Source organism: Pocillopora damicornis, chromosome 1, assembly GCF_964200805.1.
Source record: "Pocillopora damicornis chromosome 1, jaPocDami1.2, whole genome shotgun sequence".
Lineage (NCBI taxonomy): Eukaryota > Metazoa > Cnidaria > Anthozoa > Scleractinia > Pocilloporidae > Pocillopora > Pocillopora damicornis.
This window is the reverse complement of record NC_142670.1, coordinates 9,034,681-9,049,410: the sequence shown is the minus strand read 5'-3', so window position 1 is coordinate 9,049,410 and position 14,730 is coordinate 9,034,681. Positions and strand designations below refer to the sequence as shown.

The window sequence follows — 14,730 nt, the reverse complement described above, 5'->3', positions numbered from 1 at the left end:
AGGGATATTGTTTGATTTTGCCTCAAATTCTCAGAAATAAATTTTTTAGGAAATAAACGAAACGGTTGTTCACTTAAACCAGAAGGCAGGGATGCCGAAAAGCAAGTGAAAGCGGCTGTAACGGGGGCTTAATTCTTTGGGTTTGTTAATTGCTCCCTTCCTTGCTCCAAGTGTATTTTAAACACCAACAAGCCATATTTAAATTAGCTTTTGCTGCGTATTTCCCACAGACGAGTTCAAAATCAGTAGTGTTACCTGCATAATTAAACAAAATGCATTTTTTTTGTTATTTTTTGTTATTCAGGTAACGCAGCCTACTTAGTGCTTCATATAGGCTTTGAGGAAATCGAAAATCGCACAGCCCTTGACAGCTCAGAGCATAAGAACAATGCCATTCTGAGTTCAGAGGTGCGCCTCTCCGTGACCGAGTCCAAATGTGGCTCTGCCCTGAGCATGCGCGGTGGACGCTTAGTTTTCACCCATTTCAACAGTCGTCCACGTGAGGCGATAACAATCACTTTGTGGCTTAAACTAGACTCAGTCTCGGGAACAGCCACTTTGTTCAGGACGACGGGGTCGGGAGCTAAGTACAACCTACAGTACCGCGAAGGCAATATTCATTGGTCTCACGTAGATGACTTAGGGCACATAATATTTAGCATGGCAACAAGGCAGAAGGTAGACTCGCTAGATTGGGTACATCTCAGTGTTACTTATGACGCACACATCAACATGAGCAAGATTATTTTGAACGGAGCCGTTCTGGACGAAAAAGAAGGCCATGGATTGCTATCGCAAAATTGGGACGGCGACGTCGGGATCGGAATTCCCGAAGGGATAAGAGGACTTATCGACGAATTTTATATGTACAATCATGCGCTTGCCGTGTCCGATTTAAGTGATCTGTCGGAGGAATGCAATCCTGGAGCAGGTATTAAACATACTTATTGTGCAACTTTGTTTTCTGTTTTCTTACTAAATGCCCAAAGAAAAACCAAGCATTATGTTCTTGGCAAGCTCTTTGAACATGATGCGTCAAAATCCTAAACAGTGATTAAGGTAATTAGACCTTTCGACTCCTCAGTTCCAGTTCTCGTGGTAACATGATTGTTTTTTGCTGCCAATGACAACAGACCTAAGATTGCTTTATACTCCACTCTACTACATGTACCGTTTGCTCAGGAAATCATCAATCGTAATCTTGAATGAAGGCTTTTAGGGATTTTTATCTTATGGTATGATAAAGCGATGGGAAAAATATTATGAGTACGAAACTATATGCAAAACAATAAAAATGAATCAATCTTTATATACGACTTTGCATACCTGTTGAAGGTTATTAGGTTGTTAAAGTTTGGCTAATTGCACTGTGTGACCTTCGTTCAGGTGGGGCTATTCCTCTTAAGGAAGGAAGCTACGATGGTCTCATACCTGACGACATGATTCAAGATGCAATATTACAGCTGCATCCAAACGCTTCAACGACAAAAAAGCCGAAAGCTGCCATAACAACTCATACCACTGCCAGCACATCGCCTACAACAAGACCAACAACGCAGCCCACTTCGCCTACCACAAGGCCGCCCACAACAACATCAACAACAACCGCGCCTACAACTAAACCCGCAGCAAATGCCAGGAAGAAACCATATAAGCCAACTCTTCAGGTGCCGTCTAGCGCTTCCCTTTCTAAAAAGACTGGCTCGGGTACTATTCCGTCCACAATCACCTTACATGACGAGCCTAACTGCCAGCAAGGGATGTTTTATGATAGCAGCGAGTTACGAGGCGGCATGGATGCGGGCTTATTCATAGACCTGGGGCGAGTGAAAGGCTCAACAAGTTGTTTGAAATTCTGTTGTGAAATTGAGTCATGTGACCTGGTTTTCATGACGCGCGACAGCTGTTATGCCGTGGACTGTTACAATAACAAATTGTGCGAGCCTGTGCCAGCGGACTCTTACAGGAGTGACATGCCCAGCGTCCACTATGTCACCAGGAGTGGGAAGTCAGTTCTAGATGAAAGTGAGTACATTATCGTGGAATTTATAAATTTTCCTCGTTTACAAATATGCCTCTGAGAAGCGTAGGCTTAATAAAAGAGCAGGAAGGACTGTTGCGTTACATGAGAAGATATTTATGTCGTTGATGAATTTTCAAGATAATGTAACCACATTACAGTTTGTGGTATCATTACATTAAATGAAGTAAGAAATTAGACCAATAATTGCCTTAATGCACGATAGTGTTAACTAACCATTTGGATCGTACTCTTTCGCAATTAGTGATAAGTTTTGATGCAATGATTTTAGTAGTAAACTGTTTTGCTTCTTGGCGTTTTTCTTGTTTATTTGTATTATTTAGCGAACATCAGTTGAGTACTTCCTTAGTGGGAGAAGTGTTGGTTTCTGGTTGTTTACATCTTCTCTTTTAACGAAACGTTTGCCTTTACTTCTTGATTACTTCACAGAGTTAAGAAAGTTAGAGCACCGACCAACAACTCCCCCAACTATCCAACTGCCAACCTTTCCACCGACACCCTACAGAACAACAGCAAATGATATGTTCCTTCCATACAAAGAAATCTCCACGCGTCCAACATTTGCTCCGTCAAACACAAAACGTTTCTGTGCCCAAGGAATGTTCTTCTACAACGTGAAACTTCGAGACGGCTGGAACGCCGGAATGCTGCTTCAAGTTTCTAGGGTACGGAGCATGGAGAAGTGCATCCAGGTTTGTTGTGACGAGCCTGCGTGCGACTTTGTGATGCTGAAACAAGGGAGGTGTTACAGTGTGCGGTGTAAGGGTGGTGATACTTGTACAGTAGAGGAAGGAGGAGAATATCAAATTTCGTTTGTGAGCAGACAAGGTGAGATTTGAGCCAGTTCCTAACAGCTTTGGTGATTCACTGTATTTTGTGATCTTTTTTACCTGCTCATAGATTTCTCGTATTTTTAGTGGCACATGGGCCCAAGTGGTATATTAGAAATCGTTTGATTTGTAGGGTTTTTTTTCGGTCTTCGCCAATACAATTAAATCAAACACGTAAATTTTATACCACATAAACCTGATAGCATCGTTGTACTAATTCATAAAACAGATATGGTCGAAGACGAAACACAATCCACACCGACCCCTACCCCACTACCTCTCAGTCCTTTAGGAGGAAAAATGGACGAACTGCCAGGTAGTCATCTTCGTTATCTGTCGCTGTACCTTGGTTTTGATCACGTGATTGGTTCTGTGGCAGTGGACGGATCTGGCCTAAACAATGACGCAAGATTAACGAGAGGTAATTTAACATGGAGACAATTTTAAAGTAATTGCCAGATCTTCGGGAGAAACAGACGATTTTTACCTCTCAATATTTAGTGTCGTCACAATTTTCAGAATCGAGTACTTTTTATTCGTTTATGATGTAAATTAGGATAGCTATCGATAACCTTATTGATTGAATGGGTTTTTTTTAAATTATAATTTTTTTTTTTTTTTTTTTTTTTTATGCTGCAGGCACCGAAGTTTCAAGACCTGGTGAGCGGGGAGCCGCAATCGAATTGAACGGCGGCGATGTACTTCTCGATGGTGAACACTTTCGGGAGAAACCACGCGAAGCCGTCACCATTGCCTTATGGTTAAAACTGTGGAGAACCGGTGGAGTTCATTCCATTTTTGACACAATCGGTGGACATTCTATTCACAGCAAAGGACAGTACCACTTTGAGGTGTACGATGGGCGATTGAGGTGGTTCCATCGTAATGAATACGCTAAGGAAGTCTTCAATGTCAGGACTTCGCCAGTTCTGCAGCCAAATCTGTGGTACCACGTTGTAGGCACTTACGATTCGCGCACGCACATGGCCAAAGTCTTTATCAATGGTGACTTGGTAGGAGAGGGTCGTGGCAGTGGTATGCTCTCCCTAGATTGGGAAGCTAAAGCAGGGTTTGGTTCACATTCTGGGCGAAGGATTTTACTCGGCTACCTTGATGAGATCTATGTGTTTAGGCGGGCGGTTCTGGAGAAGGAAATTGATAGATACTTGGAGAATTCTAACAGTGACTCTCTCTATCATTCGGAATCCAACTCTGCTCTCACGGAGACTTTCACTGAAAGTCCTTCTGATGATAGCTTTTCAGATGTTAATACAGACTCTGTTTGGTTTTCAAAACCAACAAGCCACTTAAGTAATCTTCCCATCCAGAGTACTTCTAACAACAACATGAAGTTCATGGACCAAGCAAAAAACAATAGTGCTTCAACACTTGGTACAACAACAGTTGTTGTCAGCGCCGCAAGAGAAAAATCGGGATCGGAAGAAACATTGAAGATGCCAACAGTGACGTCACCGCAAACGACAGATACAACTACAGAAACAACCACATTATCAACGACGCCGCCAACCACGTTGAAATCAACAACGATGCTCAAAATGACTGCGTCACCTCATACAATAGGCGGCACTCCACCAGAAAGACTCAAGACGTTGTGCAGATTAGGAGATGTTTATAGAAATAGAGATCTTGTCGGTGGATTAGGCGCAGGAAATTTCACCGACAAAGGAAAGGTTGATACCATTGAGGAGTGTATGAAAATTTGCTGTGGAATACGAGATTGCTCTGTAGCTTACGTGGTGGAAAAAAACTGCTTTGCCATAACTTGTACGGAAAAGGAGCAATGTAAAACGTTTATCAAGAGCCCGTCGGAAAATAGTCCTGTCATTGGATTTGTGAATCGAAGCGGGCCAAAAGGTGAGTTACCCCGAGCCATTTGTCGTGTCCGTAGGAGTAAATAAATTTTTTCGATGAATATCTTTTTTTTCTTTTGATCTGTTTACAAAGAGCATCTATGTGCTCTGATAAATCATATGTATGCGAGGAAAGCATCCAAGTGCTCGCCAGGCCGCTATTGTTAAGTCTGTTTTTACCGTAATATGAAAGTTCGGTATAAACTATGGCCATCGGCAATTTTTCCTTACTTTATTCCTTGAATGTCTTCCTCCAGAATCAACTTCTCGTCCTTCTACGAAGAAGGAAAATGAGAATCTAGCTTCTCCAGCTGACGATACACCAGTAGAACCAAACGCAAAGTCATTGTATGCCCCACAAGGTGATAAAGAACCTCCCTTCAACTTGATTGGCGTGCTTTCAACTAATAAGCCCACTCTAAATACGACACCTGAGCCTCCACTATCGAGCTGTAACTATGGCAGACTTTACCACCACGTGACTTTAGTGGGCGGGCTCCGTGCTGGGGTTTTTACACGGCTAGCTGAGAATACGGACATGGACGAATGCGCTCGGAAATGCTGTGCCCGGAGGTCATGTGATGCTGCGATCCTCATGAGGTCCACGTGCTTTGGACTTCAGTGTTCCAGTTCAGAACTCTGTAGTACCAGGCCGTCACGTCTAAAGAACTTTTCTCTTCACATAATGTATATATACAGAGGAGAAACCAAAGGTAAGTCTCGCTCGGATATGTGTTGTAATTAAGCTTTTCACTTGGAGTGAGATGCACTCTGAGGCGAAAATAATTTATTTTATCGGACTGCGCAAGGAGTAAGAAAGATAACAAAAGTGTCTAGCTTTTATTATGGTTGACTTATCCGTAAATGTCATAGAGCCACTTGCAACAAATGAATTTGTTTCTTTTCCTTCTCTAGCTCGGACTACGCCAACACAAACTTTCAAGACAACAGAACCATCTTTAGAAGACCTTCTCGGAGATGTGAAACCCACGCAGTCTGCTACAACTATGTCACCGCTGAACAACATGCTCGGCTTTCCTCGCATGGAAGACAATCATGAGACTTATTCCAAGCCTTTATCCGAGTGCTCTCAGGGACTGATGATCAACGATGTAATCTTAAATGGTGGCATGGGTGCTGGCGAAGTTTCTCAGTTTCCCCGCGTGAGTGATATACAGCTTTGTATCGAGAAATGTTGTTTGACTACAAAATGCCATTTGGCTTATGTCATACAAGCGGTATGCTACACCGTAAATTGCTTCAGCCGTGATCTCTGTCGAACGAGACCTATCGAGGACACGGCGGTCCACTCAGTGATCGCTTACATCAAAAGGAATGGCCTAGCGATGTTTAGCAGCGCCAACGAAGCGAGCGTGATGCAGCTTGGGAACGCCAGCATTGCCTCACCTGAAGGTAAACCAAGTCCTACCGCCGGCGCAGTTCGAGCTCCTCAGAACAACATGATCTGCCAGAAAGACAGAACGTTTTACAACGTACAGCTGAAGGGAGGTCGGAGCGCGGGTCAATTCACCGAGAGAGGCCAGGTAATGGATATCAGTCAGTGCATAGGGATCTGCTGCGAGGAAAGATCATGTGACTTGGCCTACACGGAGGGTCAGCGGTGTTACACGGTGAAATGCAACAGTCAAGACACGTGCAAGCTTATCGAGGCCAGTCCTCTCGCGGTCAAGACTGTCTTGGGCTACGTCAATAGGCTGAAAGACAACAATGTTTTGCAAGGTAAGATAAACAATTCAAATCCTCAAAAATGTGTTGATAGTTTTTCTTTATCAATATTTTGATGTTCAATCAGAGTGAGATGTAAAAATAGTCAGAAGACTTGTAATGCGTACTTCAAGAGGGCAGGTGACAGGAAACTTTATAGCCCACTATTTATTTTTTTTCACAGTCACTTCACGGCCGACTGAGCCAACCGCGGCAAGGTTACAAAGTACGGTTGTTAAGAATGTGGATGAAAATGGTAGTCACAACAAAGAAGACGACAAACAGGATGCCTCGAAACCGTATCATGTCCTGAAACAGAAGTTACATAAACAGAACCAACATCATCGTCATCATCACCATCAAGGTAGGACAACAACGATTTCAAAACTACTCTATTTCTAGAGAAAAAAAATAGGAAAACTAAGCTTAACAGTTCATTTATTGCTATTCGTTGTTCTTGTTGTAGGTGAGCAGAAGTGTCTCGCCAAAAGATACGGCTGCCAGCATCATTGTATTCATCTCCCGGATGGAGGTCATCGTTGCATCTGTCGCCATGGTTACAGTTTGGCGCAAAACGGAAGACATTGCGATGGTAAAAGTTACAAAACATGTCATTATCAGCAAATCATATGTCCTGAGTATATCTTTTGATCGTTGAAAAGAAAACTTTGATTTACTCCTTTCAGTTTTAGAATTCACGAGAATGTCGGAAATAGAATCCTGTTCCAGCCAATTTGGAGTCAAGCGAGCATCAATGCGATACTCGACTGCCTAACTGTTTTGGAACTCTTATTAAAGCCTAACATGCCATCAATAGTTATTTAATATAAACTGCCCCTAGTGAAATGAATTAACAATGATAATCCATCTAACGAATGCAATTCGTTGAAGAGTAACGCCATATGTTTCACATTTTTCACAGACGTAGACGAATGTACCGATAACACGCATGGCTGTGAGCATGAATGCATAAATTATGAGGGCAGTTACCTGTGTGAGTGCCACAGTGGATTTATGCTGAACAGAGACTCGAAACATTGTGACGGTAAATAACTTTGACTAACATGTAACGTGCCTTAAAGATTCAGAAATGACATCAAGATCGTAGAGATCGTTCAGCGTGAACTCTTTTCTGGTCTCAAAGCAAATTTCCAAAAGTTTGCATGACATCAACCGCTCAACTTGCTGGTTTTTGCTTTATTTTATTAACACCTTTTTATTTCCCATTCCAGACCTCGATGAATGTACCATGGGTGTCCACAGCTGTGAGCAATCATGCCACAACACTCCTGGAAGCTACAGCTGCTCCTGCGAAGAAGGGTTTCAACTCCGTGCAGACAAACGACATTGTATAGGTATGTCTATTGATCGTTGCGTTTCTCACGCTCATTTCTCAGTTCTCGGTTCTCGGTTCTCAGTTTTCAGTTCTCGGTCCTCGTTTCTCATTTCTTACTTTCCACTTCTCAGTTTTCACATCTCTCACCTCTTATTTCTCATTTTCCTTTTTTTTAAATTCTCATTCACTATTTTACTATTTCTCATTTAATTATTGGCGCTAATTTTGCACTTATCTTCTGTTTTAGAAATCACAGAAACGGGATCCAAGAAAGATCAAGATTATCAAGCTTTCTCCGGACTAGAAAGTAAATAGTACATTTTCCTTTAATCAAGTTTTATATCCAGATCCTTCTTTTTTATGGCCAATATTAAAAATTACTTTGTTTCTACTTTTTAACCCCTTAGTCCCAACAGCAATAACACAGTCACCTAAGGATCTCAGAATAACCCAGTTTGAATCCGGGATCTTTCACTGCAAGGCGCGTGGCCACCCAGCGCCACATATCGCTTGGGCGTCAGGGTTAAATGGTGACCAACCCATCCCTGCTGAAGATAAGTTCAAAATTCTACCCACCGGCTCCTTGGTGATTAGTCAAGTCAATTTCACTGATCAAGGGATGTACCGATGTGTGGCGTCCAACCCCGCTGGGAGTGCTACGGCAGCAGCTAGTCTTACTGTGAAAGGTAAGAGTAAATATCGTATATTTTTCCCGAATCTGCCGGATATGATAATCCGGTTGTATCGTGCTCAGCCGTTTTCACTTCTTCGGTTGTTTACTTTATTGTTTTTTGTTTTTCTCTTTTTGGTGAATCGTATTGTCACTTTGCATTGTGCGCTTTGGCCGGGCCCTTCAGGCTTTTTTTTCGTCCTTTTGAAGTCATAATGAAGTCCTTTGGTACAAAAAAATAACTCTCCTTTAGCAGGAGAAACAAGTTTTTTAAACTAAATAGGACATTGTATAGTATTGTCAGTTCAGCATTTGTAATTTTCCATGTTTTTCTTTTAGACTTTGACGAATGCAAAGCCCGCAGTCATGACTGTCAGCAATCTTGTGTTAATACTCAAGGCAGCTTTAGATGCGAATGTCATTCCGGATTTATGTTGCAAAGGGACAGAAAAAGCTGTGAAGGTATTTTAACGTTATACCACAGACGTATAACAAAAAGAATATAAAAAATAAATAAACCCCAAAATATTCCGTATACATAGTGTGACTTTAAGATTAAGAGATCGATTTTTTAGCTTTTGCTCATTAAATATATAGCAAACTAAATATGGTATTAAGATAAATATAGACTCAGTTAATGAGATAGTTGATATTTCTTATGTCAATGAAGTCACAAAAATATATATTTCCCATTTCTCCACCCATCCTTTAAAAGGCTGACATATTTATCATTCTTACTCTCCTTCAAATAATCATTTTTCATGTTTATTTAAAATAGTTCAAGCGATTATTATACTTTGTTTAACGATCATTCATGCGTCTTTTTCCAATGTCTTCTTTTTTCTTCAGATGTTGACGAGTGCAATGTTGGAAGCCATTTTTGTGATGACGTTTGTCAGAATACCCAGGGTAGTTTCACCTGTCACTGCAGGTCAGGATACAGACTGATGGCGGACCTCAGAACTTGCTTTGGTATTACAACCGTTTCTGTAATAACCTGATATTTATTCTAGTTATTCTCTGTCTATAAAAAACAAGGTCAAGTTTGGTATAGACCCACTTGGCTCTTCCGGCCTTAGCTTAACTTGGTTTCCATGGCAATTTCTACTTCCCTTAGCTGAGTAATTTTTTTAGGGGGGGGAACAATGGGCTAGTTTAGTGCTATTCTAATTTTACATGGATTTTTTTTTCGTTTTTTCTGCAGATATTGATGAATGCACAGAGCCCGGTCATGGCTGTTCTCAGCTGTGTAACAACACTCTTGGTAGTTATAACTGTTTCTGTTTGAAAGGCTACTTGCTGGAAAAGGACAACAAAACGTGTGTTGGTAGGTTTACTTCCAAAACTAGTAGACTTTTTTTTTTTACCTTGGGCTCATTTGCGTGACTTTTGTGATTCCCTGATAAGATTTATGAGTTAATTGATGCAAAGGTTTTTGATGAGGGATCAAGTCAATACACAAACTAAACTCCCCAAATAAATTCTCCTCTATCTGCTTGTTTTTAGTCGAATACCAACCATGACAAATAAATTAGTCAATTTAATGGTTCCTTGTGGTTTATTGTAAGCTTCAATGTGGTGATTTTGTATCAAATTGGATCAAACTGATGAAAATTGACAGTTTCTGCAAAAAAAGTGTAGGCCTTATAATGTCTAAGTTGTGGTCTACTTACATGAAACGATATCTCCTTAAATTTGTAAATTAACTTTCACTTAATTTTGTGTCGTAATCTACCAGAAGAATACTTAACATTCTCCTAAAAGAAAAGAAACCTAGTCTGTTCTTGTTGCTTACTTGAAATCATCATATTTTCTTTTAGATAAACATGTTCTGTTGGACACTTCCAAACCAACCACGCTCTCAGCTGGTATGGGCGCGTTCGTGGCAGTCGCAGGCGTTAGCGTGTTCATCGTGATTGGTACAGTGATGTGTATTATACGCTACAGAAGGCGAGCAAGGCTCAGAGGCCTTGAAACGGCGGAGGTGAGCGTAAACTTAATCTTTTCGCTGTTGAAGAAGTTTTTATTTGAGTGGTGGTGGTAGTCGAGGATTACATTGGTGTTTCTTCGCTAGGTCTGTAATTAACCTAAACACATTACACCACACCCTTGACGTATAAGATTTAAAACTGAAAAAATCGCAACCTGGTTACTCACGCTTTCTCACGCTCTCTCACGCTTTCTCACGCTTTAGGCCACTAAGTTATACTTAGACTGAGTTCTCGTTTCTTTAAGAGACACGTGCACACAGTTTCTCCGAGTTTGCTTTTGAGAGCTCAGTGGAAAATCCCTCTATATTTTTTCAATTTTCCGGCCTTGTCACTCGAAAAGGACGTCAGATAAAATATTCTGTTTGAAACCCTACAAACCCTCTAAGTATTCCTTTTTGTCGCCATCTCTTCATGTGCACTTATATCATTCAAAAGTATTTCCGAAAAAAAGTATTTGATGAATCACCGTGGCAAAATCTTGTCTTTCTAAGGTCTTTTTCACGATTTACTCTGGTTGTTGTCGTTGTTCAGGATCGGCCAGGGTTTTTGGGTATTCGGTATTCAGGGGCGTTTTAAATCGGGTATACGGTATACTGCAGCTTAAATATGGGTATTCAGTATATCACTTTCTTTGAATTTCAGGTATAAAGTATTCAAAGCTTCGATTATTTTTGGGTATATTTGGAGGAATTTGGGGTATTTTGGGGTATTTTGTCGATTTTTTTTCGGGTATATTGGTATTCCACTACCCCCCCTGGCCGACCCTGGTTGTTGTTGTTGTTGTTGTTGACTTCGTCGTCGTTATTGTCGTTGTTGTTTCTTTGTTGCCAATTGGTTACTTATATAGTTCGTTCGCGTGTGATCACCTTACTGAATTAATTTCTGCTTCTTTTTAGGGAGAAAAGAAGTCTTTGTTTTCTTGGTTGGAATAAAAGGGAACTTCTCATACATCAAAGAACGCAACAAATACCGGTTTCCTCTTGAAAAAACGGAGTGAAATTAAAGAGTAGTGGATGTGTTTAATCTCAAAAGATGCTCTATTTTTTATATAATCAGAACTTTTATATTTATTTTTATAGCGAGAGTCAAGTTTTTTTTTTTTTAAACTGTATAAAAACAGAGATGAGCATTTGTTGCGGTACCAGATTAAATACTTGTTTTATTGTATATCATAAACTCATGAAGCTCTCAAATGTTGTAAAGAACACTATATTTGTCATATATTTTTGCTCCTGTATGAAGCTTTTTTGTATCATCGTGTAATTACATTTCTTATACACATTATCAATGCTTGCCTTTATTGTTTTAATCTCTTTAGTTTAAAAAAAAAATATCACTTTATTAACCTTGGCTCAAACTAGGAGCTGTGAATTTGCTGGCATTACACCGTTCTAATTCGTTAATAATTTACCGCGCGTAAAATCCCGCTCGGCGCTATGCACGTTTACTCCGATGGTTTGAACACGTGGATCCATTATCAACTAAAGAGAAGATTCTTCCAGCCCCGCTCCCCACCCTCCCTCCTACTAAATAGGCATCTCAAAAAAATTAATTTTAAAGTCGAAGGCAGTTTTTCATGTATTTCTCCCCACTCACGGGTTTGACATTGAATCTTTCATTGACTTATTTATTCTTTACCAGCAATTTTTTTTAAAGTTACCTGATATTTTTTTGTTGAAAAGAAGCAAAATAGAGACCCAATAATGTAAAGCTTTTTCCGAATTTTGAATGTTGCCTTCGATCCATAAAACTCACGTTTCTGAATATTTCTCATTTTTATCCACTATAAATGTCCTTTTAAAGTGTACAACTCGATGGGGAAAGACGAATTTGCCCTCTTTGACCAATGAAACTTAACTGATTAGCAAACGGGATTACAAATCACCAAATACTATTGGGAACAAAGGATATGTTTTGGCTCAATTATGTATTAGATTAACATCGTTTGTGATTGGCTGGTCTAATCAGGATTTATAATAAAGTTCGGATATCACGCGCGCTGTCATTGGTTGAGAGAGCGTGCTCTATGAGAGTATAGAGCATAGAGCTGAGCTAAAGCTGTCACGCCATCTGCCAAATTGTACTATGTTCGACCTTTTCCGGGACTTCTTTTTAGCTTGTTTTCGATTGAAAGTGAAATTTCGGAACAAGCGAGCCGGCAAGTAGCAACAGAAGAACCAAACAAAGGTTTGTAAACATACCAGGCGCCGTAATTTACGTTATTAAAATGTGCGCAGATACGAAAATCCTGAAAGGAAAAACAAAATAGACAATAGATCTACACGCTCAGTTAGATTGCAAGCTTACGTACGGAAATAAAAATCAAACACAGCTAACACTCGTATAGTATACAAAGTTCAGTGTTCAAAAACAAAACAGAACAAAACAGAAATGATGACCAAAATATAACCAAACCTGCATAACTTTTAAAATTCATACTAATCATTACGGTGTCAGAGCGAATATGATCACGCTGAGGTCCACTTATCATGGCGATCTCCGGTCATCGCAGTAAAGCAAGCCTCAGAAACTACATCGGCCGCCCTTCGAGTGAAAAAATAAGAGCTTGCTCTGATATCCTTTCCGTGCGTTGAGAGGAAAGTCACATCAATCACTGCAGCCGAGTTTTGCGGCGGTGTCATCCCGAGCGATTTCCATGTTCCGGTGAATTCGGCTGTCGCTCATTCAAAAAACAGTCGCCTTGAACAGTTTGTTTTCTACCTTGTCATGTGAAAAAATTCGCGTGTTTTTATGAGCCATAATTCGCCTGAAGTTCACTGAACATTTCACTTTAAGGTTCTGTAGAAGAGACTTAAAAACTTTAGGCAAAATGTTAACTTCGACCTGCCGAGCTATCTTAGTTTGTAAACTATTGCAGAATGTGAACTTTGATGGTTTTTAAACTTTGATGGTTTGATATTTTTGACACCTGTAGACTTGTACAGCCAATCAGATTATTTGGACCATTCTAACAAGGATTCTGATTGGCTTATTGTAGCGTGCTTTATGAGAGTATAGAACATGCTGACGACACTTTTGTTCGCTTCGGAAATAAAGTTTGTTTTGAAAATTGAAGGAATTTATGGATTATTTATTATAAAACAAATAGAGAAGCCCTGGATGTGCTCTGTTCTGTTGTTGAGCACTTAGGAAGCGACTAGAACACTCAACTACGACTACGTCTCGTATTTCTCCCTACACTTCTTTCGTGCTCTAGCCCCTTCCTGCGTACTTTACAACAGAAAAGAGCACAGACAAGGCTTCTCTATTTGTTTAATAAAACTACAAGTGTGCAGTAAAATTCTATCGACGTAAGCAAGCTAAAGAAATAAAATCATTTCAAATAGTGTTAAATAACTCAAGCTAGTTATAAGCTGAAGAGGAATCCAATGCCGACATTTACCGCAGAAATCATCATCTCCTTTAGTGACTTAAATCACAGTGAAAGCGTGATTCCAAAGTATTCGAAGATGCAGGAATGCACAAGATTTGAAATGTTTCGGAAAAAAAAAAAACAAAAAAAAACAAAAACAAAAAAGAAAAAAAGAAAAAAAGAAAGAAAGAAAAAAGGAAAAGCACCAAGGCTTGGGTTTGAGTCATCTTCTACCCGCTCAGGGCTTACAAATCTGTGGTGTCAGCTCCATAAACTATGAGTGGTCTCTTCTTTTCCTCACGCGCAGGGCTTCGTGTGGCGCGCTAACGTCTGCTCTTTTTCATTTTCTTTTTTTTTTTTTTGTTAGTTTACACTTGCGACGGACTTCGCCGAAAGGGAAAGGACTCCTTGTAGTCTATCAGGGCCAAAAATGTTTTCTCAAACACGAGAATCATGCGCTGAGCCGGGCTCGCGTCTGGAGACACGGAAAAGGGAGCAATAATACCATTCCCTCCCCTCCCAGTTACTCTCAATCGCTTGTTCTGATCCCTTTCATCATGCTGGAGGGTCTCAAAGGGGTTTTACGGTCAACGGTTTTTGGCCAATTTACCGTTAGCTCTTTTTTGTACAACTAACGGTAAAATTTGCCTGACGGGTAGTTTTTTCGGCTGTTTTGAGGCTAACGGTCAATCCTTTGAGATCGATCCTCATGCAGGTTTGACTTAGACTCGCGTATTACAATTTTCTACTCAGCGTTAGCCCTAATACGAGTCGCATTAGCTTAAAAATAAAAAAAAATTATTAACAAATCAATATGCTTATTTTTTTTCCTTAAGCTAACATAATTCTTAATAAAACGGCACAGAGGTAAACTGAAATTGGAAATCTTCCGA

General features: G+C 40.2%; 1 protein-coding gene across 1 annotated transcript in view; it reads left to right on the top strand.

Moving 5' to 3' along the window:
* LOC113678014 (uncharacterized) overlaps positions 1-11,748 on the top strand; it is a 47,360-nt gene extending 35,612 nt beyond the window's left edge. The window contains exons 10-27 of the mRNA XM_089214909.1: positions 305-931; positions 1,387-2,025; positions 2,471-2,869; positions 3,101-3,292; positions 3,511-4,746; positions 5,000-5,455; positions 5,658-6,482; positions 6,652-6,831; positions 6,934-7,059; positions 7,390-7,512; positions 7,700-7,822; positions 8,051-8,110; positions 8,211-8,489; positions 8,813-8,935; positions 9,323-9,445; positions 9,678-9,800; positions 10,294-10,457; positions 11,361-11,748. Coding sequence (XP_089071035.1) covers positions 305-931; positions 1,387-2,025; positions 2,471-2,869; positions 3,101-3,292; positions 3,511-4,746; positions 5,000-5,455; positions 5,658-6,482; positions 6,652-6,831; positions 6,934-7,059; positions 7,390-7,512; positions 7,700-7,822; positions 8,051-8,110; positions 8,211-8,489; positions 8,813-8,935; positions 9,323-9,445; positions 9,678-9,800; positions 10,294-10,457; positions 11,361-11,396 — 5,834 coding nt within the window. The 3' untranslated portion in view covers positions 11,397-11,748. The remainder of the gene's footprint in view (positions 1-304; positions 932-1,386; positions 2,026-2,470; positions 2,870-3,100; positions 3,293-3,510; positions 4,747-4,999; positions 5,456-5,657; positions 6,483-6,651; positions 6,832-6,933; positions 7,060-7,389; positions 7,513-7,699; positions 7,823-8,050; positions 8,111-8,210; positions 8,490-8,812; positions 8,936-9,322; positions 9,446-9,677; positions 9,801-10,293; positions 10,458-11,360) is intronic.
* Positions 11,749-14,730: the final 2,982 nt, after the last annotated feature.